The following is a 26521-nucleotide window of genomic DNA, read 5'->3' on the forward strand; positions in this document are numbered from 1 at the left end:
CCTCTACTGGCTGCTTCTGGTAATACATGTGAAAATTCTTTTTTTTCTCCCCTGGATTTTTTCTTTTAAGATTTTTAATATTTTCAGACTGTGGGTAAGTGAACCAGTGGATACTGATCCCATGTGTAAGGGATCCTACTGTACATTTCCAGCAATCTGTCTTTCTAAGGGAATCAAACACATGCCCCATTGTAATTTTCCTGCCTGAGGCAAAGTACAAGAAGGTATGCCTAATGCCAAATGGCACAAACAGGAACCAACTGGATTCTGCAGGTTGCTTCTGTGTTGCTCAAGAGGGACAAACTAAAAAAACTCATAAGAAAATGATGTAAAATCTTTAAAACTATTAGAATGTCTCTAAAAATGTTTAAATGTACTCTTAAATATCTCTGCAAAAGTAACTTGAATTGTTCCTGTTCTAATGGGTAGTCTGGAGTTTGAATTTCAAAAGGAGCTTTTCCCAGATCTGGCTAAAGCCCAGGTGATTTACAAAGCAATTTAGGACTTGTTTCTGAATGTTAAAGAAAAGAAAAGAAAGCATTATTAAATAGCCATTGCAATGAATTGTACCAGGTTGTGCTTTTGCATTTGGACCTCCATATTTTCCACAATTAAGCCATACTGAAACATCTTTCAGGAGAAGAGACTGAGGTCCTTAATCAGTGTAGATGGCATTTACATATTTATTATCATTATCATTATTATTGTGTGTGTGTTTTAATTAATACCTTGCTTTTGGTCCCTTATGGCATCACACTATTTTCTGGACTGTGGCTCTGGGTGCATAAGGGAATTGTATGAAAGAGGGGAGACCACCTCTCTGAAAGCAGTGGGACCTAGCATTGATATAGCCGGGTCAAATACTCTCTGCTTCTCCTGAAGCAGTTGACTGCCTCCCCTCCAACTTCAAGCTGTATTGGAAGTAGATTGTAATCTCAGGTCACGATGATTGGGCCATGAACTGTTTCATGGCTCCAGCAGGAGGGAGGCCACACCTATATCCTATCTCTAGAATCCCAGCAGTGCTGGTTTGTGCATCTGTCGCCACAGAGACCCCTGCCAGCGTCCTGGAAACGACAGGAAAGTTTGCACTCCCTGTGGCTTCTGTAGTAGCCACTGGCAAGTCCAGTGCACAAAGTGTCACAGACTAAAACCAGATCATAATTATTTGCATAATATAAACTGGGAATGGTTTGATTAGAATCTGCCCTCTGAAACCTGGAAATACCATCCTGGCAGCTTTTGCCAAGGCTAAGGGTTCAGTAATGAGGATAAAAAACGAGCAAAATAGAGCCCCATAGTTATACTGCAATATCCCAATGGGTGTGGGCAGCCGGCTAAAGGGCGTCTTGCCCTTCCATCCATCTGAGGTTGGTAAAATGAATACCCAGCTTGCAGGGGGGAGCCAAGGTGTTGTTTGCATATAGAAGTCGAAACATCAACAACAATGGGTGGTTGGGCTGAGGCAGGTGTTGCTTTAATTACTTAAAAGTTTGATTTTAATATTTTGCTTTAATTGTTACTGGGAAAATCTTGCATCACGTTGTGTTGCACAATCTGGATTGGCCACAGGTAAAGTTTAATTTAAATTAATTGAAAGTGTCCCACCCTCTCTTGCACATTCTGAGGTTCCCTGGGCTCCCTTTCAATCCAGCAATGATTTTGACTATTAAAGACTCCCGCACATAGATGTACCATCTGAGGCTCCCAAACGTTTCCCCAGACAGCCTCAGAAACTAAAAAGGGGGGCAGGATAAAAGCAAAGTGTGCTGCTTATATACCACCCCACAGTACTTAAAGCACTTCTGGGTGGTTTACAACTTAATTATGCAGACTGCATGTTGCCCTCCCCCAGAAAGCTCGGTACTCAATTTACCGACCTCAGAAGGATGGAAGGCTGAGTGAACCTTGAGCTGGCTACCTGGGATTAAACCTGGGTCGTGAGCAGAGTTTTGACTGCAGTACTATAGTTTAACCACTGTGCCATGAGGTTGGTATAAATTATACCAACAGATAATGGCCGACTTAGGAAAATAGCAAACTCTCTTATATTGAATCAGACTATCGGTCCATCTAGCCTAGTATGGTCAAACCTTTCTAGGTTGCTGTTTCCCCAGCATTCCAGCGATAGGCTCAGGGAACTGCTATGCTTCTCCAGGTCTCTAGCTTTGTGCTGTGGTTGTTGGGGAATGTGGAAGAAGAAAGCTCATGACTCCTTTACGGAAGCACTGTCAGCAATGTTCAAACAGTGAGGCACAGTGAGTGAGTTGCTTCTTTTATCATTCACCATTGTTTAATCCTGTATCCACGGACCAATGAATACATATTACCAATTGCAAGTAATAATATGAAAAAGGAAAAATACCACCTGGACTGTAAAAATCCCATGGACCCGTGTGGAGATGGGAGGCAGGGAAGAACTGTATTTTAAACTAATTGTGACAGCTTTTAACTAATACAATAAACTTGAACTTGGAACTAATTGTGTGCAAAATCTGTGAATCCTGCACAGATGTTGGAGCAATTACCCTGTTTCCCTGAAAATAAGACCTAACCTGAAAATAAGCCCTATTATGATTTTTCAGGATGTGTGGGTGATCACAGAGCAAAGGAAGGCTAATTGTCTTAGAGAAAGTACAAAGGAGTCGACAAGCACATGCCCGAGCCAGCGGAGCCTGAAGGCAACGCCCTGAGAGCTCCCTTTATTGACTTAGCATGAGTTACATAGTATGTTGTAAGAATTCAGATAGGATACTAGTTACCTAATCGTAACCAGGATTGGCTGAAGAAACTCTTTGATCTTATGCTCTACCTCTAAGTGAAAGGGCAGAATGAGGGGTTACCCCGCCTGTTGGCAGCTGCCACTTCCTGCCAGGAGTGTACACACGTCACTGGAACAGAATTCAGCTGCAACCTTTAAACAGAAGTTTCCCACAAGGATGCTCTTAACATAAGCCCCACCCCAACAATAAGCCCTAGTTAAGTGAAACCCCACCCTCCACCCTTGTGCGGCATTGTGCAGCAACCAGAAGAAGATGGCGTGACTGTGTTTGAATAAATGTACAGTGGTGCCTCGCTAGACAGTTACCCCGCATGACAGTTTTTTCGCTAGACATTGACTTTTTGCGATCGCTATAGCGATTAGCAAAACAGTGATTCCTGTGGGGGAATTTTGCTGCACAATGTTTGGTCCCTGCTTCGCAAACCAATTTTCGCTAGACAACGATTTTGACAGCTCCCTCTGCACTCGCAAAACGGGTGTTTTGGGGACCTAAGCTTTGCAAGACAGCTATTTAAACAGCTGATTGGCGGTTCGCAAAGCGGCTTTCCTATGGCTGATTTTCGCTAGACAACGACAATTCTTCCCCATTGGAACGCATTAAACAGGTTTCAATGCATTCCAATAGGAAAATGCTTTTCACTAGACAATGATTTCGCTAAACAGCGATTTCAGTGGAACAGATTATCATCGTCTAGCGAGGCACCACTGTACATGGTTGTACACGAAAAATAATATCCCCTGAAAATAAACCCTAATGCATTTTTGGAACAAACATTAATATAAGACCCTGTCTTATTTTCGGGGAAGCATGGTACATGCCCATATATGGGGTGGGGTGGGGCTGGGATTCTCCATCATGTGAACTCCTTCATGCTTGTTATCCCCACAGCTTATTCTCCAGTGGGCCACAGACTGACTGGTAGAATTCCAAGAGGAGTTTTGCTGATCTTCTGGGCCTGTCTAACACTATGAAGTGTCCACATTTCTCCACCATATGCACCTGAGAGTTAGCAATAGCGTTGCCCAAAATTTCTGCTCCAGAAGGGTCAATTACCTAAGTAACAAAGAAACAGTGTCGCCGTTATTGTTGTTTTCCTGTTTTCTGTGGAGCGTATAGAAGAACCATAGAGGATGATAATATGAATACTGTATGGGATCTTCAGTAATATCTGGGACCATCTTTTTACTGAGATGGTGAGCTGTGTCATCAGTTGAGAGTAACACCTGAGATCCTGGAAAACCTTCAAGTGCAGAACACAGTTGGGCAGATTTCAGACTTCTTTGCTTTTTACCAGACCTCTGGGACGAAATATTCACAAATATTTGTGAAAAACATACACTTAGGATTTAAGGCCAGAATCCCATGATTTTACTGTGTTAATGCAAGACCCATTTTGTTTGCAGCTGCATATTTTCAAAGTTAGCAAAAGGGTAGTGTCCAGTATAATTTCTCTTGCAGAACCACTTGCACAACTGCTCAGATCACGTCTGGTGTGATTGCTTGCACAATAATATAACTCCTGTACAATGGTACTAGTGGGATTTTTCACCCGTGTGGTATCATATTGTTGTTGTATCTAAATCAAATACTTTTGAACTTAGGAATCTGTTTTGAGCATTGGGACCGAAAGAACCTAACCAGCCTTCCTCACAAATGTCCACCCCTAGTCATGCCTAATGTTCTTCATTTCAGCAGTATAATTAAGGGCACAAAGGGAGTCAGGTTGTTGTTGCCATTGTTAAATAAATGAGAGCCAGGAACGTTTACCATCATACTGCAAATAATTCAGAAATCTACTAGTAGCTTCAGATCTACTCTCTGTCCATACCTGATGTATAAATGAGATACTGAGGGTGTAACTCCACTGAAAAATAGTTTTTAAGCCTGTATTATGTTTCAAATAACAATCAGTGCTCACACAGGGACTATGAATTGATTTGGGAGTTTGCGGTTCCTACTGGGTGCAGTGCGAGTTGCATTCCAGCCCACAGCCCCATTTTCTTTCCTTCCTTTCTCTGGTCCTGCCTCTGCTATCCTCCCTTCCCCTGGTCCTGCCCCTGCCAATCTGACAGAGGTCATAAATTTGGGAATAATGATGATGACTCAGCAATAAAGTGATAGGGTGATCTAGTGTTAATTTCATATATGTAAGAAATTTAATTTTTTAAAAAAATTGGAGGGCAATCAGGGGAGAGGAACATCATGTCCCAAGTGTCTATGTCACTGAAACTTCACCTACAGACACATCCTCCATCTTTACAAGTACATATCATAAGAAACCACACAGAAAAAAAGACCATTGGAATAATACCAGCTAGAAAAAGTAAAAGCCCCCCCCCCCGTGGCAGAGAGAAAAAATGCATTAGGAGCAAAAAGGGATCAACTGATTCAAATCAGCCTTTGTGTCATATGGTCATTAAAAAATAGTTTGAATTCACTTGTTGTGTAAGTGGAGCAAATCCTGCAGTGTTTCACCATAGCAGTTGCAGCTTGAGTTAGATGCACCAATAGTCTAACTCAGGAGGCAATGGCATTAGCCATTTATCCTGCAGTTTGTGTCAGATTTGGCAGAGATGAAATCAGATTAAAAACTGGTGAAGACATGTTGTACAGCTCCAGGGCGGTCCTGGTGGAAGTTGCCAATTGGTACCTCATTAGATCAGAGGCAGCTTCTGCTGTTGGAATTACGTGCAAACACATTCCCTGTTTTCTCTGCCTCTGCCCCTGCTGAAACACGATCATTGCTCGTATTTGCCTGGATAGTGATCAATGTGGTTGTAGTTCCATCTTCAGTTTAAAGCATCCTCCTGAGGTCCACTCTCCATTCTAAGAGCCCTTATTAGCCAAAGTCAACCATCAAAGAAGTAGCATCTGAAAATCCCCTTGTTTTTGGTATTCCCAATGGATGGAGCAGTTGGAATGTCCTACAGCAGTGGTTCCTAACCTTAGGGTCCCAGACATTTTTGGATTGCAACTCCCAGAAGCTTTCACTACCAGCTGTGCTGGCCATTCCTTCTAGTAGTTGCAGTCCAAGAAAATCTGGAAACCCAAGGTTGGGAACCACTGTGCTATAGGATGGGACTGCGAGAAAGTTCCCTATGGCAGGGTGTGCCTTGACAAATGATAGAGTAGGTTTACCTGGTCATTCTTTCCCCAAATGATCTGGGTGGGAGCCTTGATCTTGTTCAGGTTGTCATGAAGGCTGTGCTTGGATGTAGGACTAGAGATATCTAAAAAATCTTTCCCATAAAGAAGCAGAGAAAGGAATACAATTGTAGTACTGCAGCTCCCAGGAACCATAGCCACCTCTTACCATGGCCATTTGCCCCATCTCTGGCAGTGAAATAAAAACAACGAGAACACACACACACACACAAAACAAGGAACTCAGAAACAACAAAGTAAATGATCTGCAATGTGGTGCCCTTTCATGATATCCAAAACCTGCTAACTAAATTAGCTACCTGTACTTGTCAACTTGTAGAGCTAGCCCTGTTAACTGTATATCTAAAGCTGTAATGGAAATTGAGTGTTGTGTAGTGGATAGAGGAGTTTGTTTTTGCTGGGATTTCTTTTGTTCCCCCACACACACACCGCATGGCCTAGGAAGTGGGGCTTTCCCTCCTTAAATGAGGGCGTGCCAGGACCTCAAATTCTCTGACTCTATCTCTGACCCTAATATGGTAAATAGGAAAGCCAATCAGCATTGCATACACCTGGGAGCAGGAAAGTTTTAAGGGTCAGATCATACTTCCGCAGTATTAGAGAGCAGGCCGGGTAGGTGGGGCTCGTCAGCCAAGGAAGGCAGCCCATCTAGGAGAAGGAAAACTCTAATTTCAAACCTCCACTGCCTTGTGGCTATATTCACTGATGGAAAAGGCTTCAGGAGTTAACCTAGAGGCAAAATCCAGAGCTGGAGTCCTGAAGGCAGTTTGTGTCGTTCTGCCAACTCCTGCGACATTGCTGGAACCAGTTGTATTGGCTCTTGCCTTTCCATTGGACTATTTCAGCGATGTGGAGAGGGGGGATTTGCTGCTTGGGTAACAGCCTATCCTCCATACTACTTTACCCAGGCTTCATGCTTTGGAGAGGAGACTCCTTGATTCAGAGCATGTTACCATAGTCTCTCAAGACTGAAGGATGCCTATGGGAGTGGATAGAGTGATGGAATAGGGCTCAGAAGGCTTGGGTTCAAATCCATCTCAGTTCCTAAACTCACCAGAGAAGAGGAATTGGTAAAACCACTCGTTTAATATCTCATTTCCCTTGAAAGCACTGTTGGGGTCACTATAAGTCAGTTCTGACTTGATGGCACACAAGACACACAAAACTGTAATGTGTAAATGCAAAAATAAACCCATGCTCATACAGATACTCTTGTGAGAAAGTGGCGATTGACAGTGGCTGCTTGGTGTATTCATACTTACATTTTACACAAAAAGACGCATTGAGCTTTGAAGCTTCAAGGTATCCTTTTAAGAGCTAAGGTGAAGAAACAAGGGAAGAGTCAAAATTGCAGGAAATACAAGGTGAAATTACAGATTCACCATGCAGCTGCATACAAGTACAGTGGTGCCTCGCATAACGATTTTAATTGGTTCCAAAAAAAAAGTTATGTGAAACATCGTTATGCGAAACACCATTTTCCATAGGAATGCATTGGAAACCGGTTAATCTGTTCCAATAGGCACGGATTGCCGTCCTTAAGTGAAAAAAACCATAGGAAACATCGTTAAACGATACAATGTTTCCTCCATTGGAATGTATTGAAGCTGACTCAATACATTTCAATGGCTTTGCGAAGTCAATTTTTGCAAATGTAAGTGTGTCATAAAAGGGTCAAAAATGGTTTTAAATGCTTGGATTAGCTTCTGCACCCTCTAAAACGGATGCAAAAGTTAATTTGGCTTTGATCTGACTTTTTGTTAATTAATGGTGAATTTTTCCCCCCAACTTTTGACAGCTGTCAAAATCTGACAGCTCCATTATTTCCTATGGGGAAGAAAAAATTCACAAAAAATTAATGAAGACTCAGCAACTGTTCTAAATGCTTGGATTCGTTAGAGGACCCCCTAAGTCGTGTGCAAACCTGATTTGGCTTTGATCTGAACTTTCGTTAATTTATGGTTAATTGTTTTCTCCCCCATAGGAAAGCATGGAACTGTCAGATTTTGACAGGTCCATTGGTTCCTATGGGCCGAAAAAAAAATTAACCATAAATTAGCGAAAAGTCAGATCAAAGCCAAATCAGGTTTGCACATGACTTAGGGGGTCCTCTAACGAATCCAAGCATTTAGAACCGTTTTTGACCCTTCTAAGACACTTTTTTAATTGAAAAAAAGAAACATCGTTAAGTGAAGCAGGGGACCTAAAATCGCATTCGTTATGCGAAGCATGGTCCCAAACTTCTCTAAGCGAAAATCGCCCATAGGAAACATCGTTATACGGTGCATATTATTTTCTAAAAAAACACATTGTTATGCGAATTCATCGCTAAACGAGGCAATCGTTAAGCGAGGCACCACTGTATTGCTTTCTGGAAGCAATAGGTGGAAGGTGAAGCATAGACAAGTTATCCTTTTGTATTACAGTTTTCAGAATCCCGAAGCCCTCATGGCCACTGAGTCAGTTTCATAAGGAGAAAGGTGAATGAACATCAAAATTTCTTCCCTTGTTTGCTATTATTCACATTAATTGCAGAGATCGATTTCCAACATTTTACCAGTAGCGAGAGAACAGGAAGAAAAGGGGGAATCCTACTTGTTGAGATCATATAATTGCCTATGTTCTGTTAAGATGATTCCAGCTCATAGTGACCCTTTCCAGGATTTTTTGTGTATGGAATACTTGGAAGTGACTTACTCATCTCCTCTTGGGGCTGCTCTTAGACTATGCAGCTTGCCCAAGACCACATAGGCTGGCTTCATTCCTACAAGGCAGGGAATTGAATGATTGAGTTCTGGTTCCACAGCCAGGTGCTCCATCTCACTGAGCTATTTAGCCCAGTTTGTTGAGATTTAGGAACTTGATACTTCAGTCTGTCTGGACTTGGGCAACACTCACCAGGTAAAACTGGCCTCCTTCCCTTCTGAAGTTTATTGATGGCATCTATGGGATACTTAGCATTTCATTGATAAGAGATCTCTACTAGAGTCTGCTGACCCTTAACACAAGAGCTCTCTCTCGAAGAGACTTCTACGTATGTCACCATGCTACAAATCACAGGATCCCATAGACTCAGGTCCATGACAATTAAAGTGATATCAAACTGCTATAAATTTGTAGTGCAGATACTGCTAAACCTTCCTTTCTTGCTCCATTAGCAAAGGAGTTCAGTAGAGATACCTGGAGTGCAAAAGAGTGAGGCTTGCAAAATTGTATAGCTGGGCTGAGATTTTTTCAATAAATATTGAGCCAGAGAACTTTGCTTTACCTGGACATTTGTTAGGCTAGGATTGTAGAAGCCAAGCTTCAGAAATGAATGTGGCTTAGTAGAGTGTGCCCGCTTCTTCAACTGCTTCATTGGACCATTCCCTGCTGGAAACCTCAGGCCTAAGAGATACAAAAGAAGACACAACTGGAAAAGAACATTGATGCGAACCAGCCCCAACACTGAAGATTCCAATCGGCTCCCCAAATACATTTCTTGTGATGATGGTGTCAAGGTGGTGAAAGAAGAGAGCCAAGAGCATGGCTAGATGTCACTACCCTCCTTTGCCTATGGAATGTTGGTGAAGTCAAGGCATAATTGGCCGAAATCTGTTTGATATTCCAACACATATTGAATGAATGGAATTAAGATAGGTATTGATTCGGGAAGTTTCCATTCATTTAATGTGCCTAATCTGTCGCTGGATTAACAACTGAATTTAGGCTGAAGTCTTTCCACTATAGCCTTCCAATGTTTCCTCACCACTTTTCCTGTCTTTTTTTTTTCTTACCCATAAGCATCTTTTTAAGATGGGAAAGTTGGAACAGCTGCATTTTCTAACTGGTAAGACTAGAAGATGTCCCGTGTGGAAGAACCTCACAAAGATAGGGAAATCTAGAGATAAGGATGGGTAAGGAGAGATGGCCACATCTATCAAGGAGTCTGCTCAGGTCAGGTCATTGGCTTTGTAGTTAGATTGTCAGCCACCCTTTAATTTAAATCTTGAAGAGAGCTATAAAAGAGCAGCTTGATGTAGTCACCATCCTACCTTCTCATTCCAGACATAGTACTTAGTTATTTTCTCATGACCTAGAGACTGGATAAGGCACTCTTAATTCATTCTGAATTAAGCAACCTTAGGACTTTCTGTGAAATAACTGCATTTAGAAACTCACCGGCTGGGCAAAGGAGGGACAAGCAACAGACATCAGATGGATAAAGGGCAGCGTAAAGGCCAGCAACCATTCCGCCCATGGAGATGCCAACCAGATGGAAAGGCTGTCTGTTCAGACCAATACACTCAACAAACTGAAACAATAAACAGGAACAAAGAAAATATGGCAATTTTTGAAAGTCGTCCAAATCCCTCTAGGTATTTGCATAACCTTTATCTAAGCTGCTGTGGCTCATTGTGGCTAACTGATAAGATGCCAGATGTGGTTTGGGTCATGTGACCTACTGCAACATCAAGTTGGGCTCTGGTCCTTCATTAATTACTCACACCAAGTTATAGTTATGGATATCTGACATGAACACTAACAGGATTCTGGTCATTGTAATTTGTTTAATTATTTTTAAATACCATACTCCATTGTGGGTTTTGTGTGTCTGGTTATGTTGTTTTAATTGATTGTGAGCCACCCTTCACTGAGAGACAGGCGGCATATAAATTAAATGAATGAATAATGGTTTACTGTGCATTATATAGGAGACCATTTTCCAAGAAATGCCTGAGTGAATTGTAAAAGTTTGTGAGCCTTGTAAAATGCTTAGGAGAAGTGAGGGACAACACCAGGCCAAGACAGGCTGTTCTACGTGGTCTAGGAAGCCCCAGACAAAGCAGTAGTGAAGGCAGCCAAAGGGCCACTGAACAACTCCTTGCTAGAGATGCCTCCTACGGGACGTTCCATTGTTTGCCCCAAGAGCTATTACATGCTTAGCCATGGTTGGTTGAGAAAGGACAGAGGAAGATGGGGAGACTTCCTTCCTTCCTTCCTTCCTTCCTTCCTTCCTTCCTTCCTTCCTTCCTTCCTTCCTTCCTTCCTTCCTTCCTTCCTTCCTTCCTTCCCTCCCTCCCTCCCTCCCTCCCTCCCTCCTTCCTTCCTTCCTTCCTTCCTTCCTTCCTTCCTCCCTCCCTCCCTCCCTCCCTCCCTTCCTCCCTTCCTCCCGTCCTTCCGTCCTTCCGTCCTTCCTTCCTTCCTTCCTTCCTTCGCAGTTTTGCACCAACCTCAGCTGCATACATCAGCCTACTCAAGAGTACCTTGGAGATTCCTCATCTTGTTTGGCATTCTACAGTTGCAACTCTTCCTGTTTCACCTTGTAAAGGTTTCTCATGCCATTGTGTTAGTACAGATGAACTAATTGTGCGATACTGTGGCCACATTGGCCAAAAATGCAAGAAATACTCTAGGATTGGGATGTGCTGATTTGCATTTTTTTTCCCCATTGACCACATAATAATAATAAAAAAGGAATCAGCCAGGAGTTTTCCCTCCCAAATCTGTAGTTTTTCCCTCCGCCACTGGAGTGTCCACTTTTTTTGAAAAATGGATCCATTTGCATTGGTTCAAGCAGTCTGATCACTGCCAAAAAGTGTGCCAACTGGGCAGGGTGCAAAGATACAGCCCAGGATCTTTACATTTAATTTAATTCTTATTAATTTTAGTAGCTGAGCAGGGGTGGGGGAAGAAGAAGAGATGGAATGCGTGCGCATGTGGGCAGGAACCCAGACCAACCATCCAACTTGTCTGGCCTTGTTTTCTTCCTGTCTTCTGCATTTGGAATGGATTGGGGAACTGGGAAAAGCAAGAGAGCTTCGAGTGAGGGAGAACATGTAGATCCAGCCCTCCCAGGCTGGATCTTTTCAAATAATACAATTTTCTTAAAAAAACAAACAAAATGATACTTGTACATTACAGGGATATAATGTACTTTAGCACATCATGCTACAGTACATGAATGCTATGTGTGATTAACTTATTTTACGGATTCATACACATCGGCCACAGTTCTCTCGATCTGTGAATACATCTGGCTAACAAAAAGAGAGTTGATATTACTAGAAACAAAACCAGAAGCCTTCCAGTTGCAATGCATCCCACCTTACCTGGTGTATCTTTTCAGCCTGTGCAGCTGCTGCGTAATTTTCTTCTTCCAAGCAAGTAGTTTCACCATGACCAGGCATGTCGACACAAACCAAGTGGAGGTCCTTAGGAAACAGCTGTGAAAACATGACATCAGACTGTATCAGATGGGTGGTTAACCAACAGGTAGAAAACTTAATGTACTGGAACACTATTACCAGCTCCAGCTCATGTCCCTTGATAACAGAAAAAAGGTGACAGAGAAGCATATAAAACAAAGAATGTTTCACAATCTGACTAGTTATAAACTACTTAGACGTTGTTTACCAGTCCTTTCTTCTGGTGGCGCTCTAGGACTTAGGTTGGCCAAGGCTGCACAGATGGCTGGCGTGCAACCTTAGGACTGCACATTTTTGGGGAATCTTTGCTTACCCTTTTCAGGTGGTGGCCCCTGAATTATACCAGCTTTCATTTCATAGATAAATAGATAGATAGATAGATAGATAGATAGATAGACAGACAGACAGACAGACAGACAGACAGACAGACAGACAGACAGACAGACAGACAGACAGACAGACAGACAGACAGATAGTAAAACAGCCAAACTGAATGGAAATATTGAAATATTAGAAAATTAGGAAATTAAAATGTCATTCGGAGGTGATTGATAGGAGGAATTTATCTTGAAGATTCCTGATGAGGGTGAAATGTATTTTCACATGGCTGCCAATTGCACACTCCTAGGCATGGGTCCATCAGGTTCAATTCTGGAGGAAAGAGAGGACTTTCAACAAAATGTTGCTGTATGGAGGACAATGGTTCTAGGTTGCAGCCAGCAGGCCACTCCCTCTTCCAGGTGGGCCATCCCCTGTTGCACTGCATAGTTAATTCTCTAGGGCAATATTTCTTAATCTAAAGAAAGCAGGCTGAAGGTGACCTGAATGAGAGACAAATAAGAAGAATGCAGTTTATTGAGGGATTCTCCTTCACAAGCCCCACTGAAAGAACTGGGTGTTGTGCAAAAGCACTGTAATCATTCCCCCCCCCCCAGCATGCCCCAGATAAATAGAACCATACTTTGATTGCATTTAGCCACATGTCTTTACTGAATAAAAATCCATGAAGCATCAACAGGGATGGCTGGAGTCCAGGCTGTCCACGAGAGAAGTAACAGAATCTGTAGTCATTACACTCAACATATTTCACCTTCACAGCCCTTTTTTGATATTTGAACCTAAAAGTTCAGAGGAAAGAAACACAAATCAAATATAGACAACTGACTTTGCATAGGATGCATAGTTAGTAGTGCCTTTTGAATAAATCTAGCGATTTAGGATTTCTGAAGATTCTGCTACTAACATTAGGATAGCCTGTCTGTGACATGGGTATAATTCAGTCGCCAGAGGATTGGAAAAGATCAGTCTACATCTCAATTCCAAAGAAGGGTAGTGCCAAAGAATGTTCCAACTACTGTACAATTACACTCATCTCACACGCCAGCAAGGTTATGCTCAAAATCCTACAAGGTACGCTTCAGCAGTATATGGACTGAGAACTCCCAGAAGTACAAGCTGGAATTCTAAGGGGCAGAGGAACTAGAGACCAAATTGCTAACATGCGCTGGATGATGGAGAAAGCCAGAGAGTTCCAGAAAAACATCTACTTCTGCTTCATTGACTATGCAAAAGCTTTTGACTTTGTGGACCACAACAAACTATGGCAAGTCCTTGAAGAAATGGGAGTGCCTGACCACCTTATCTATCTCCTGAAAAACCTATATGTAGGACAGGAAGCAACAGTTAGAACTGGATATGGAACAACTGATTGGTTCAAATTTGGGAAAGGAATATGACAAGGCTCTATATTGTACCCCTGCTTATTTAATTTATATGCAGAATACATCATGCGAAAGGCAGGACTGGAGGAATCCCAAACCGGAATTAAAATTGCCGGAAGAAATATCAACAACCTCAGATATGCAGATGATATTCTGATGGCAGAAAGTGGGGAGGAATTAAAGAACCTTGTAATGAGGGTGAAAGAGAAGAGCGCAAAATTAGTCTGAAGCTCAACATCAAAAAAACAGAGATCATGGCCTCTGGACCCATCACCTCCTGGCAAATAGAAAGGGAAGATGTAAAGGCAGGGACAGACTTTACAGTACTTTCTTGGGCTCTATGATCACTGCAGATGGTGACAGCAGCCACAAAATTAAGAGACACCTGCTTCTTGGGAGGAAAGTGATGACAAACCAAGACAGCATCTTAAAAAGCAGAGACATCGCCTTGCCGACAAAGTTCCGCATAGTCAAAGCTATGGTTTTTCCAGTAGCAATGTATGGAAGTGAGAGCTGGACTATAAATAAGGCTGATGACCGAAGAATTTATGCTTTTGAATTGTGGTCCTGGAGGAAACTCTTGAGAGTCCCCTGGACTGCAATGAGAACAAAACTATCAATTCTGAAAGAAATCAACCCTGAGTGCTCACTGGAAGTACAGATCCCGAAGCTGTGATCTTTTATTACTTTTGCTAGATGCCTTTCTTTCATTAGTGGGCCAGCCTCCACAGATGGTAACATTATTTCATGGTTAAAATGCCATGTATGTCACCAAAGCCACGTCATGTATGCCAGAGAGAGGCAAGTTTAGAGCCACATGGCATATTTGTTTTGGACAATGCCTCCCATAATCCCTGACTACTAACCATTTTGCCCTGGGCTTGAGAGGAACTGTAATATCAAACATCAGGAGGATCTCAGTTTATGTACATGTGTCATATAGTTTCTTAAGCATGTTCTTACCAGATCATAATCCTGAATATCTTTTGTGAGGGCCCCAGGTGGAATATTGTGAATGCAATGAACATTAAGACACCGATGAGGAAACTTAAGATCCTTGAAAGAATCTTGACAGATGAAGATTCCATACTGGCTGAGTCTTTTTTTGCCGCCTGCATGCAAAAAGAATTAGACAAAAGTTGAAGAGAATACAATGGGACATGAAGGGGAAAGGGAAAGGCATTAAACTACAGTCCACTGTTAAAATGTTCCCTGACTATTTTAAACTGTCCTCCAAAGCAACATGGGGAGTAATACTGTGAGGGCCATACTATTCTCATAATATTGGCTGAATGCTAAGGTACAAGGATTTGTTTTTTAGTAACACTCTGAAGAATTACTACATTCTCTCCTAAGAAAAAAATGGTAATATGGGCAAACACCTAGCAATACTATCTTTAATTCCCAAATGCCAGAATCCTGTCGTCAATTTATGCTTGCATTAAAGGACATTGCATAAGTCTCGGTAGAAAAGACAAACCTTACATTAATGACCTGCTCTTTGAGTATGTACCCCAATGGAAAACAACTGCCAGCTCAGTGATGAGTAGCAATTTGCTACAAAGGTTTGCATTACATCCTTTACGCAAGTGGAAATTAGTAAGAGGATTTTGGTCAGTGAATTTTGACCACTAGCCTCTCCTGAAGTCATTTTTTAAAAAATAATGCATAGGATATTTCCCCACCAAAATACTTTAAATACAGTATATCACAGGAGTAACCCCCTCACATTTCATAAATATTTTAATATATCTTTTCATGTGACAACACTGAAGAAATGACACTTGGCTACAATGTAAAGCAGTGAGTATTTCCCAAAGCCTTCTGTGATGCATCACAATCTCTTTCTAAATATACTGTGCATCTAAACGTTTTGACATAAAATCTAGGTGGGTGGTATATAAATCTAATAGATATATAGATAGATAAATAAAACATACCTATTTGGGTCCCATAACCAACATACTAGCAAAATCTATGCACCAGCTTTCCACAAACATTTTCAAGGATATTTCCACATCAACAAAAAATCTTTTCTTAAATATCAAACTTTTAAAATTCTTAAAGCATCAAAGTTAAAATCATTTTCTGATTTTAACACCTAAAATGTTACTTGTGCTCAAAAATAAAGCAACTGAATTCTCTCACTTTTCAATGTGTGGTCTTCTAGTCGTTGGCAAGAGATGAAGGAAGGCAATTCCAATCCAATAGAGATTACATACAAATAGTGGACACCCCGATAGAGTAACAGTGCACGTCAAAATATTCTCCTATACAACACATGCGACTAAAGGAAAAGAAAGTTAAAATAGTATTACCTCTACCTACTCGATCTGCAAAACTCAACTATTTATCTGGATACATAACCACTCTGAGGGAGTTTAAAGCAATCAGAAAAAGGCCCTATATCTCAAGCAACCTTCTGAAACATCACAAATTTTATTTCAGTTAAAAGGCAATTCAGAAACGTACTCACCATCAGCTAAGGATGGTATCTCTTTTCAGATGTGGCCATTGAGAATGACTCAAGACACAAGGCTTTACGGATAGAGCTAATGCTTAATTATAATTTCAAAACACTTGTCTCTTACTCCAGTTAAGTATCACCAGACATTCCAGTCTTACTTAATAGGAGTTACCAGAATATAAATATTGGTATAACTGACTGACAATTAAGGTTTCTGTCTATATACAAATGCACATTTCTGTCTATATACAAATGCACTACAAAAAAGGTACAGGAAATAAGCAAAACTACAGAAAAGCTGCAAGACTTGTCCATGTAATATGACTGTCCACCCACCCCTGGCAAAATTCACAAGACTTTCTGTACTGTCCAAAGGAAAAGGTCCTAATGCCACCAGTCAAGAGGTGAGGTGCAACTATTCTTTTTTCTTTCTTTCTAGCAATCATAGAGACTATGGTTTGATTTGTTGTATTGATTCTATTTTAGAGGGTTACAATCAGAAAAAAAATCTACACATTCCATTATTGCAACTGTCTGCTTTCTTTCTGTTCACACAAAAGTCTATAAACACTGGACATCACAAGGGCATACACTACCTAATTGGTACTAGGCCTACAGAAAAGAGGGTTTTCTAGAGATTATCAGCAAGCATCAAGTGTTTGGATTCATGGGGCCTTCATGCAAAATTACATTGAGCTCTTGCTGTTTGGAGCATATGTGATAATAAGCACCAGGTTACAGTATAGCTCAAGATCAAGTTGAAGTCTAAGTAAAGTGTGTATTTCATGGGGTTAACTTATTTTTTCTTTCTGCCATTGATTTCCCCAGAAATACATAATCTAGCAATCTGACTTGTGAATTATGTCTGTGTTTACCTTCCAATGACCAATCCGATCACAGAGTTGGAAAAAAAAAACCTATAGCAAGTGCAAGATGCAAAGTAAAAGAAAAAGGATAAAGTATGATAAATATTTTGCATCTGTTTTTAAAATGTAGTACAGCTCAGTTCGACCCTATGAATGACTTTGGTTTTTGACATTATGGAATAACCTGAACAAGCACTTCTACCAAACCAAACCAAACAGTGGTGCGGCTAAAAAATATTGTAAATAAAATAAATAAATAAATAAATAAATAATATCTTTTCTGAGAACATTAAAATGCTATAGAAGTGGCACGTAAGTGGTGGAAGGGTTCAAGTACTTGTCAGGCTAGACCAGCAGTTTTTAACCTTTTCTTTACCACGGATCCTCTTTAAATATTTTTGGTGGCCACGGACCACCAAGACTTAACTCAAGAATTAAATCCCTAAAGTGCATCAAATATTTATTTAAAGTTTCTCATGAACATCAACAGATATCCCTTGCTATAATGGCAACGCTTTTAAAGATGACTGGAAGAAGCTTCATTTTGCTTTGAACAGGATGCACCCTCATTAAAAGCATCAGTTTTTTTTTATGTTTCAGATTCAGCCAGTGATCCATTCTGAGGCCCAATCAAAATGTATTGTTATGAAATTCACTGCAATAATATAGAAAAGTCACTTTACCCAAGAATAACCAAACAGTTCTATTAGCAGAAATACTGTAGAAGAAACACGATCCCAAAGTCCATCTGAACACTCGCTCACGCTGACACTGACTGACTCCGACTCTCTCTTCCCACAGCTTCTGACTGTGTAGTAGCAAGAAAAGTCACTTTCTGTCTCTCAGCCACTCAACATCATTCACTTGCATGTTCTCACAGTGTGCAAAAATATCAAAGTTATTTGCTAGCAAATAGTTATTTTCATAAACGATACTTACTTTTGTTTGTTTTTCATGGTGGCGGTAGGCCAGAAAAGCCAGGTTTTATACAAACAAGCAAGGGGAAATTAAGATTTTGTTCTACGTTTCTTTTTTCTTTCTTGATTTCATTCATTCATTCTTTCTATTTTAACTGCGAAAGATCAAAACATTTCTTCAAGCTTTCGTACACTCCCTGTGAGGACCCCGGGGTTCCAGAGACCACAGGTTAAGAACCTGTGGGGTAAATGGCTGAAAAATTGGTAGTTGTAAAAAAACAAAAAACAAGAAGTCCAAATACATGGCTTTGTGTCTTGACTCTGTGTGTTTGTACACCTTTAAAACAGATATTGTGACATCAGTGAAGTTAAGAAGTATTGCCAATATCAGTGTGCTGTGTTGTAATATTTTTTTTTCTGTGTTTCCACCAACTGGAGTGCTGGTTGGAAGGCAAGGAATTGCTCGTTGTCTTTTTCAATACTCCCTTACTGCTGTGGTGGCACAGAACAGGGGCACAGAGAAAATATCTCTATAGCATATGACGGAGATTACATTCTGGTGATGCAGAAAGTTAAGACAGTCAAACTCAAGCCAAATTATGAGTTTTACCTAGAGGCTGTAGGTGATTAGAGCCCTCGTTGTGGCGCAGTCCCTCTCAGATCATTAAACCTATTCTTCATCTAATGTTATGATCTGGGCAACATCTCTAAGAAAGACATTATCCCTATGATTAGCAGAGGTAAGCTGTAGGGCCATAATTTTCCTGTAGATTCTGTACTGATGGGTTAAGCAGGACGATAACATTCATTTTTTCAACTGCTCTGCGTTTCCATGGCCTAGTAAGACAGGTTACGTGTGCATTGGTGTCATGAATCAAGGGAAATAAATATATGCGTTCCACAGAGACTGGAACTTCACATTTATAATAATCCAGAAGAAATATTTTGTGGTGGGTCTTTATTTATTATTACTAGGCATCCTTCAGTCTCGAGAGACTATGGTAACGTGCTCTGTATCGAGGACTTGGAACAGCGTCTAGTGTGGCTGAAAAGGCCAATTCGAGAGTGACAATCTCTTCCACACTGAAGACAAATCCAATCTGTCCCCTGTCCGGCTCCCTGATTTTGCTGCTTTTGTGACTTCCTCTTTGCCTCGGCCTGCTGGACAAGGGTCTCTTCAAATTGGGAGAGGCCGTCATGCAGTGCCTGCCTCCAGGCTGAACGCTCAGATGTCAGAGTTTCCCATTTGTCGAGGTCTATTCCTAAGGCCTTCAGATCCCGCTTGCAGATGTCCTTATATCGCAGCTGTGGTCTCCCTCTGGGGCGATTTCCCTGCACTAATTCTCCATACAGGAGATCCTTTGGAATCCGACCATCAGCCATTCTCACGACGTGCCCAAGCCAACGTAGACGTCGCTGCTTCAGTAATGTATACATGCTGGAAATTCCAGCTCAATCTAGGACTACTCTATTTGTAACTTTGTCCTGCCAGGTGATATAAAAAATGTGTCGGAGGCAACGCATATGGAAGGTGTTCAGCTTCCTCTCCTGCCGTGCACAAAGGGTCCAGGACTCACTGCAGTACAGGAGTGTGCTCAGGACACAGGCTCTATAGACCTGGATTTTGGTTTATGCCGTCAGCTTCTTATTCAGCCATACTCTCTTTGTGAGTCTAGAGAACATGGTAGCTGCTTTCCCAATGCATTTATCCAGCTCGACATCTAGGGAGAGAGTGTCAGAGATTGTTGAGCCAAGGTAAAGAAGTGCAAAATTGGTCATAGCACAAACTAAAGTTGCAGCACCTTTTTCTTTGTTTCAACCAATTGTGGGGGGGGCATGCCCACTGCTGTCATAGGCATTTGGGGAGCTGGGTGCAGCTTCACATGTGAGAATGCCATGTCCCTCTCCTGGCCCCTTTCTATTTTTAAACATGGTCCCTATGCACATATGCAGAAGTGCCATTTAATTGCAGATGTTAAAATGGAATAGCACATCCACCAAATGGAGGCACAAAAGAGGGAAAAGTTGAAGATATAATAGTTGAAGGAAAGCAAGGGGGTTGGGAAGAGGAGAGGTGGGGAAGGGGCAAGCAGAGTTGACTCAACAACCAAGGATCCAGAGGACCCCAGAGGCTCTGCAGATTGCCTCCTGAATAACAAAGGGCTCCTTCTGTTTTACTATAGTCCCTGTTCTACCTATAAATGTTGAATCTCTTCATCAGTTCTTGTTCATCTGTTCCTGGTGGAAAGAGGCTGTTATATAAGCAAACTTGTCCAAACTGGTATGTGTTGAGTTTCTGCTCAAAAGAATGAAAGGACAACTTCAGAAGTAGCATTATTCAAAAATTAGTGGTGAGGCACTTCTTGATCTGAAGCTACTCTGCGTCCAACCTCAAGAAGAACACTCCAAAACAAACGAAATCCCCTTGCCCTGCAAAAGAAAATTGGTTTCAACATGAACAGAGTTGCACAAGATTGCTTACTTGGATCTTGGAAGTGTTGCAGATCACAAGCTGAATTTGAGCCAACAGTGTGATGTGACTGCAAAAAAGGTAAATGCTATTTTAGGCTGGATTGACAAATGCAAAGCCTCCAAATCCAAATTCGGCACTGCTTAGGCCTAATCTTGAACATTGTGTCCCATTCTGCACACTGCACTTTAAGAAGGATGCTGACGAACTGGAACAAATTCAGAACAGGGCAATGAGGATGGTCAAGGGATTGGAAACCAAGCCCTATGAGGAAAGACTGAAATGTTTGAACTGAATGTTTAGCTTTGAGAACAGAAGACCAAGAGGAGATATGTTAGCACTTTTCAAATACTTGAAATATAGTCATACAGAGGAGGGCTTGATCATACCAGAGTGTAGGACACATAATGGGCTCAAGTTACAGGAAGCCAGATTTTGTCTGAATATCAGGAAAAACCTCTTAACTGTTAGAGCAGTATGACAATGGAACCAATTACCTCAAGAGGTGGTGAGCGTTCAATGCTGGAGGCATTCAAGAGAAAATTGGACAACCATCTGTCAGACGTACTTTGATTTGGATTCCTGCATTGAGCAGGGAGTTGGACCCAAATGCCTTATAGGTCCCCTCCGATTCCATAGTTCTATGATTACAAAATTCGCCTCTTCCGTATGTGCCTTGAATGGGGACAAAGGTTTTTTTTAAAATCACATTATATGTTTACATCATCTCATTGTGTTGCCACACTACAGTTTGTTTGTTATTGCCATTGCATATTATATTCGAAACCTGCTCCAGAACACTCATTCACTTTTCCTCACTCCAGATGTGGGAGTAAGGAAAATAACAACTCCATCACATCCCTGAAAAACTTGTTTGCAAGATCCTCCGCCCAGCTTCCAGGTGCAGATACCTGCAATCGTGGCAAGAGATATATCTAGAGATGTGGGTACAGTGGTGCCACGCATAGCAATGATAATTCGTGCAGCAAAAAATCGTCACTATACGGATTCGTCGCTATGCGAAATTAAAAAGCCCATAGGAATGCATTGAAACCCCTTCAATGCGTTCCTATGGGCTTAAAACTTACCTTTTAAGCAAAAATCCTCCATACGGCGGCCATTTTAGCTGCCCGGTAAGCGAGGAATCCGTCCCTGTTTTACCCGGCGGCCATTTTGGAACTGCTGATCAGCTGGGGGAAAACATTGTTATGTGAAAATCGGTAAGCGAAACAGCTTACCGATCATCGCAAAGCGATTTTCCCCCATAGGAAACATCATTATGCGATCGCAAAAGCGATCGCAAAAACATCGTCACTATGTGGATTTGTCATTAAATGGGGCGCCCGTTATGTGAGGCACCACTGTATTCATATTTGTATACGAATATCCCCGCACATGTGGAAATAATGAGGGTCCGGCCCCATGGGGCTGGGCGGTCCACTCACAATTTCACTACTGCCATTGGCTCCACAGAAGCTTCCTAACACGCCCTTGTCCACAGTCGACTACCCAGTCCTGGCAGGAGGTGGGATGACAAGCCTTTCTGCTAGGTTGGAGAGTGGCTATCCATTGTGGAGAACAGCCCGATAGGAAGCCTCTGCGGAGCCAGCGGTAATGGCAAAATCATGAGTGGACAGTCTGGCCCCGTTATTTCCACCTGTGTGGGGATACAGTGGACCCTTGACTTACAGATGGCTTGACTTACAGACTTTTTGAGTTACAGACTTCTGTGGCCGCAAAATTTAGGTTTGACTTGCAGCCTGAGAATTGACTTACAGACCAGAAAAAAACCAAAATGGAACAAAAACGGCCTGTTACAGGATTAATCGATTTTCAATGCACTGCAGGTCAATGGAGACTTGACATACAGACTTTTTGACTTGAGAACCGCCTTCCAATACGGATTAAGTTCTCAAGTCAAGACCCCACTGTATTCATATACTGTACTAATACAAATACACTCATCTCTAGATATAACTGAAGGTTATTTCACAGCTATCCCCTTACAGGCCCAGCCAGGTAATGATTAATATGCGTCATATATAAGAAAACTTGTCACTCTCTTTCTCTCTTTTTGTGTATGTATATTTCTGTATTTTTCCAGTAACTTAGATATGTGAATAAAAAGTAGCTGAGGAGAAGCTTGTTGAGTCATCATAAACAATCCCATTCCATACAATGTAGTACACAATATACAGCTTTCACCCCCTTGCCATTTTGCTAAGCTCGGCATATTCTGAGATTGGAAAAGATGCTCTTTGTAAAGAAAGTATTTACAATTCAAACTTTCTAGAACCTCACCCAGCAATATAAACAGGAAGCCCCCCACTCCCATGCAGCAGAACTGGCTTACATTTTGAAGTGAGTGAAGCAATAGATGTTACCATGTAAAGAGTCCTGTTCCTAGGATTGCGAAGTCCGTAACTCAAATGACTTCAACAGCTCTCCGACGTTCAAACTAGATGTAAAAGATAACGTGTATTTCCAGTCATACACGAAGAATGTGGTTCCGTAATCAGGCTTCCAAATTAAGCCCACATCTTACAGTGACCAAACACAAAGCAATTCGCATTCGCTGCAAGATTGGTAAGTGAGAAAATCATGTCCTATGATCAACAGATATATTTCACATTTCAGAGAGCAAAGTTGCCAGCAATGTGCTACGGCTGTCTAGTCTGACCCTGACAGTGTTTCTCTCTCTCTTTTTTCCACAACAGATGCAAGTAATAACAACCCAACATCTTTTTCCTCACTGGCTGCTTAACAGATGTATAGGATTTTCTATCAACTGATCTGCTTTCATCCCTCTCATTCCTATTTCCTGTCCCCATTTGGACTCTAATGCATTCATCTTCTCCACATATATTTTGTGGGCATATCAAACCACATCTTGCAAAGGACACACCACACACCTGTGGAGGAATACCATTCCCACACAAATTCTCTTCCAGTCCAGTATTTTTTTTAATCACATGCTCCCTCACAGCCTCTTCTTTCTTCCTTGTTTAGCCTGCGTTTGTTATATCTTCTAGCTACAACCTGGGCTTCTGTAAGGAAACTGAAGGAGCAAGGGGGTAGCAAATTTTAAAAAAAGTAATGGCTGGCAGGTGGGGTGAGATACAACCAGGTAATGTTCAGGATCTTATCCATTAGGAACAGAGGAAGTTCCTTTCAATGTATTTGCGAAGGCTTTCACGGCCGGGATCTAATGGTTGTTGTGGGTTTTTCGGGCTCTTTGGCCGTGTTCTGAAGGTTGTTCTTCCTGACGTTTCACCAGTCTCTGTGGCTGGCATCTTCAGAGGACAGCAAATTGAGTCACACTGTTGATCCATCTAGCCCAGTGTTGCCGACTGTGTTATAATGATTGATTCAGAATATAAAATCTGTTTGGGAAATTTCTGTTAGGAGGTCCTTTCTTAGCAGAGTAAAGAGCAACCGTGTTTCCCGTGGGCTTTTAAAACCACTTTATTGCTGCATGCTGTAAAGCAATAAGCCAGGTAAAAGTCAAGCTTCAAATAAAAGATTACTGAGGAGTTGTGATTTTTTTAGAGAATATATTTGATAGGAAAGCCTATCCTGAAATTAGATAGAAAAGACCATTTCTCATGTCCAGAGTACATGGCTCAAAGAGGTGGGGGACAATACCCACCATCAAGAAAAGATGTTAACAGCTTGAAAGTTAGAAAGGGAAACTGAGGGTGAGAAATGAGGAAATGGTAAATCATTGTTACTTTCGAGGGTGGGGAGGATAGCCAGTGAAAGCAGATATAGGCTACTCTTACTTCCAAAAGCCTCTTCCTTGGTGTTTTGTATGAGTGAAGACAGGTGCAAAGAGGAGATGCTCCAGAAGGTGCTTCCAAAAAAACATGACTAGCAAGGATACCTCAGGGTTTCGGGCAGAATGCTTTTCTGGCTCTGCTTGGAGAATCCCTGGTATGGCCTGGCACCTTCTGTAGTGGCTACACAGGGCAGGGGGGCTGCCATGAAAAGGTAAGTATATGTACAAATACAGTGGTGCCTCACTTAATGATGTTAATTCGTTCCAGCAAAATTGCTGTAGAGCGAAAATGTTGTAAAGTGAAAGTAAAAAACCCATTGAAACGCATTAAAACCTGGTTAATGCATTCCAATGGGCTAAAAACTCACCGTCCAGTGAAGATCCTCCATATGGTGGCCATTTCGCTGCCTGTATAGCGAGGAATCTGTCCCTAAGCACAGTGGGGAGCAACTTTGAGCACCCAGTGGCATTTTGAAAACCCGATGATCAGCTGTTTTGATCGTTGTAATGCGAAGAATCGGTTCCTGAAGCAGGGAACCGATCTTCGCAAAGCGGAAAAACCCCATTTAGACCATCGTTTTGGTCCAAAAACATCATCGTGAAGCAGATTTGTCATAATGTGAGGTAATCGTTAAGCGGGGCATGACTGTAAATGAAGTTGTTCAGCCGCGTATCTAGCCAGACCCATAAAAGCTTTTCCCTCTTTGCCTCCTTTCAGGTCACTTTAAATGGAAGAATCCATTTTGTTCTGGCTGTTTTGACTCTCTTTCTTCTGGCTGCTTCTGAAAACTTCCCCCCCCCAAAAAAAAATTTTGTGGTGTCAAGTCAATTTTGACTTATGGTCACCCTTTTGCAGAGTTTGCTAGGTACAGAGTACTCAGAAGTAGTTTACCATTGCCTTCTCACTGAGCTCTCCAGCCAGCTGCCTGGGAACATTAGAGAACGTTATAATCTACAGACCTGCCCTGGCTTCCACCTCATGGCTAAGTGGGTCATAGTGCCTGAATATCTTCAGCCTCCGGAGCTCCCTCATGATAGGTTCAGAAGCCTCTGCAACAGAGAAGAACATTATTTTAAGCTTTTCTCTGCTATGATTTATATTCTGCATCCATCTATTAATGGTTGATAAAGGTATGTTATATTTCTACACAAATGAACTGTTCCCCCTGCCAGCTACCTTCAAATCTTGTTGACAAGGCCCTGCCAGGATTAGACCTTGTGTTAAGTCTGTCATCTAAACAGTACTAATTATGAATATTGGACAAAATTTTAAATTTCCCATTCCTTCACATCACTGCTTAGGTCAAGCCCAAAAGTGTTACATTCCTCACTTTCACTAATTCATGTCAGTTATCCTGACATTTTTGCTGTAATCCTTAAGGGCAAGCTGATAAGAATGTACTTGCTAGTTATGCAAACAGGCCTTTGTACCTCTTGAAGGTGTGTGTGTGTGTGTGTGTGTGTGTGTGTGTGTGTGTGTGTGTGTGTGTGTGAGTGTGAGTGTGAGAGAGAGAGAGAGAGAGAGAGAGAGAGTGTGAGGGTTCGTGAGTGTGGGCTGTCCTCTCTTCAATAAACGGACGAGACTCTTGAGGAAAGTCAAACGGCAACGTATTTATTTCTACTTTAACATCATCAGTAACTACCCCCATGAAAGGGTTCAGGGACGTTTGGAGACCAAGGTTCGACTTGGGAGGGGTCCATAAACTATGTACAAAAGGGTTAGAGTTCTCTGGGTTCCAGGGTCCTGTTGAAGGCGGCACAGGTCCCGGTCCAGGGTTCACTTCTTCTTCCAGGGATATCAGGGGTAGGGTCTCCTCGTCTCCACTCCAGCCGTCCCAGGAGGATCCGTCTTCTATTGTGTAGCCCCAGGGGCCGGGTAACCCCCCAGCTTCCTCAGTTCGGTGATGTGCCATTGGCGCTTCCTCTCCAGCTCTCTGGCCACCGCCTCCCTCTCCTCCCGCAGTTTCCTCCGCCACTCTTTCGCCTCCGTCTCACCCCAGTAAGACGGACGGGGCTTCAACCCTAGTTGACGGCGTCTCTCTGCCTCTTCATGGGGTACTCGGACTTGTTCCCACTTGTGGGTCCACGGATCCTCCATCCACACCCACTCCCAACCACCTGGAATATCCCTCGGTCTTCCCCTTATATCTCCCATCCCCGCCTCTA

The 26521-nt window shown here is 42.0% G+C and overlaps 1 protein-coding gene across 1 annotated transcript; it reads right to left on the reverse strand.

Moving 5' to 3' along the window:
• Positions 1-14: 14 nt before the first annotated feature.
• Positions 15-12280, reverse strand: LOC110079937 (monoacylglycerol lipase ABHD6-like). Its single transcript, XM_072987053.2, has 6 exons — positions 12041-12280; positions 10110-10242; positions 9217-9335; positions 7211-7265; positions 5922-6022; positions 15-3836 (listed from the first exon to the last, which is right to left on the reverse strand). The coding sequence occupies exons 1-6, from the start codon at positions 12164-12166 to the stop codon at positions 3660-3662; spliced, it is 711 nt and encodes a 236-aa protein (XP_072843154.2). The 5' UTR covers positions 12167-12280; the 3' UTR covers positions 15-3659.
• Between the last annotated feature and the right edge of the window lie 14241 nt (positions 12281-26521).

The sequence above is a fragment of the Pogona vitticeps genome, chromosome 2 (genome assembly GCF_051106095.1).
Source record: "Pogona vitticeps strain Pit_001003342236 chromosome 2, PviZW2.1, whole genome shotgun sequence".
NCBI lineage: Eukaryota > Metazoa > Chordata > Lepidosauria > Squamata > Agamidae > Pogona > Pogona vitticeps.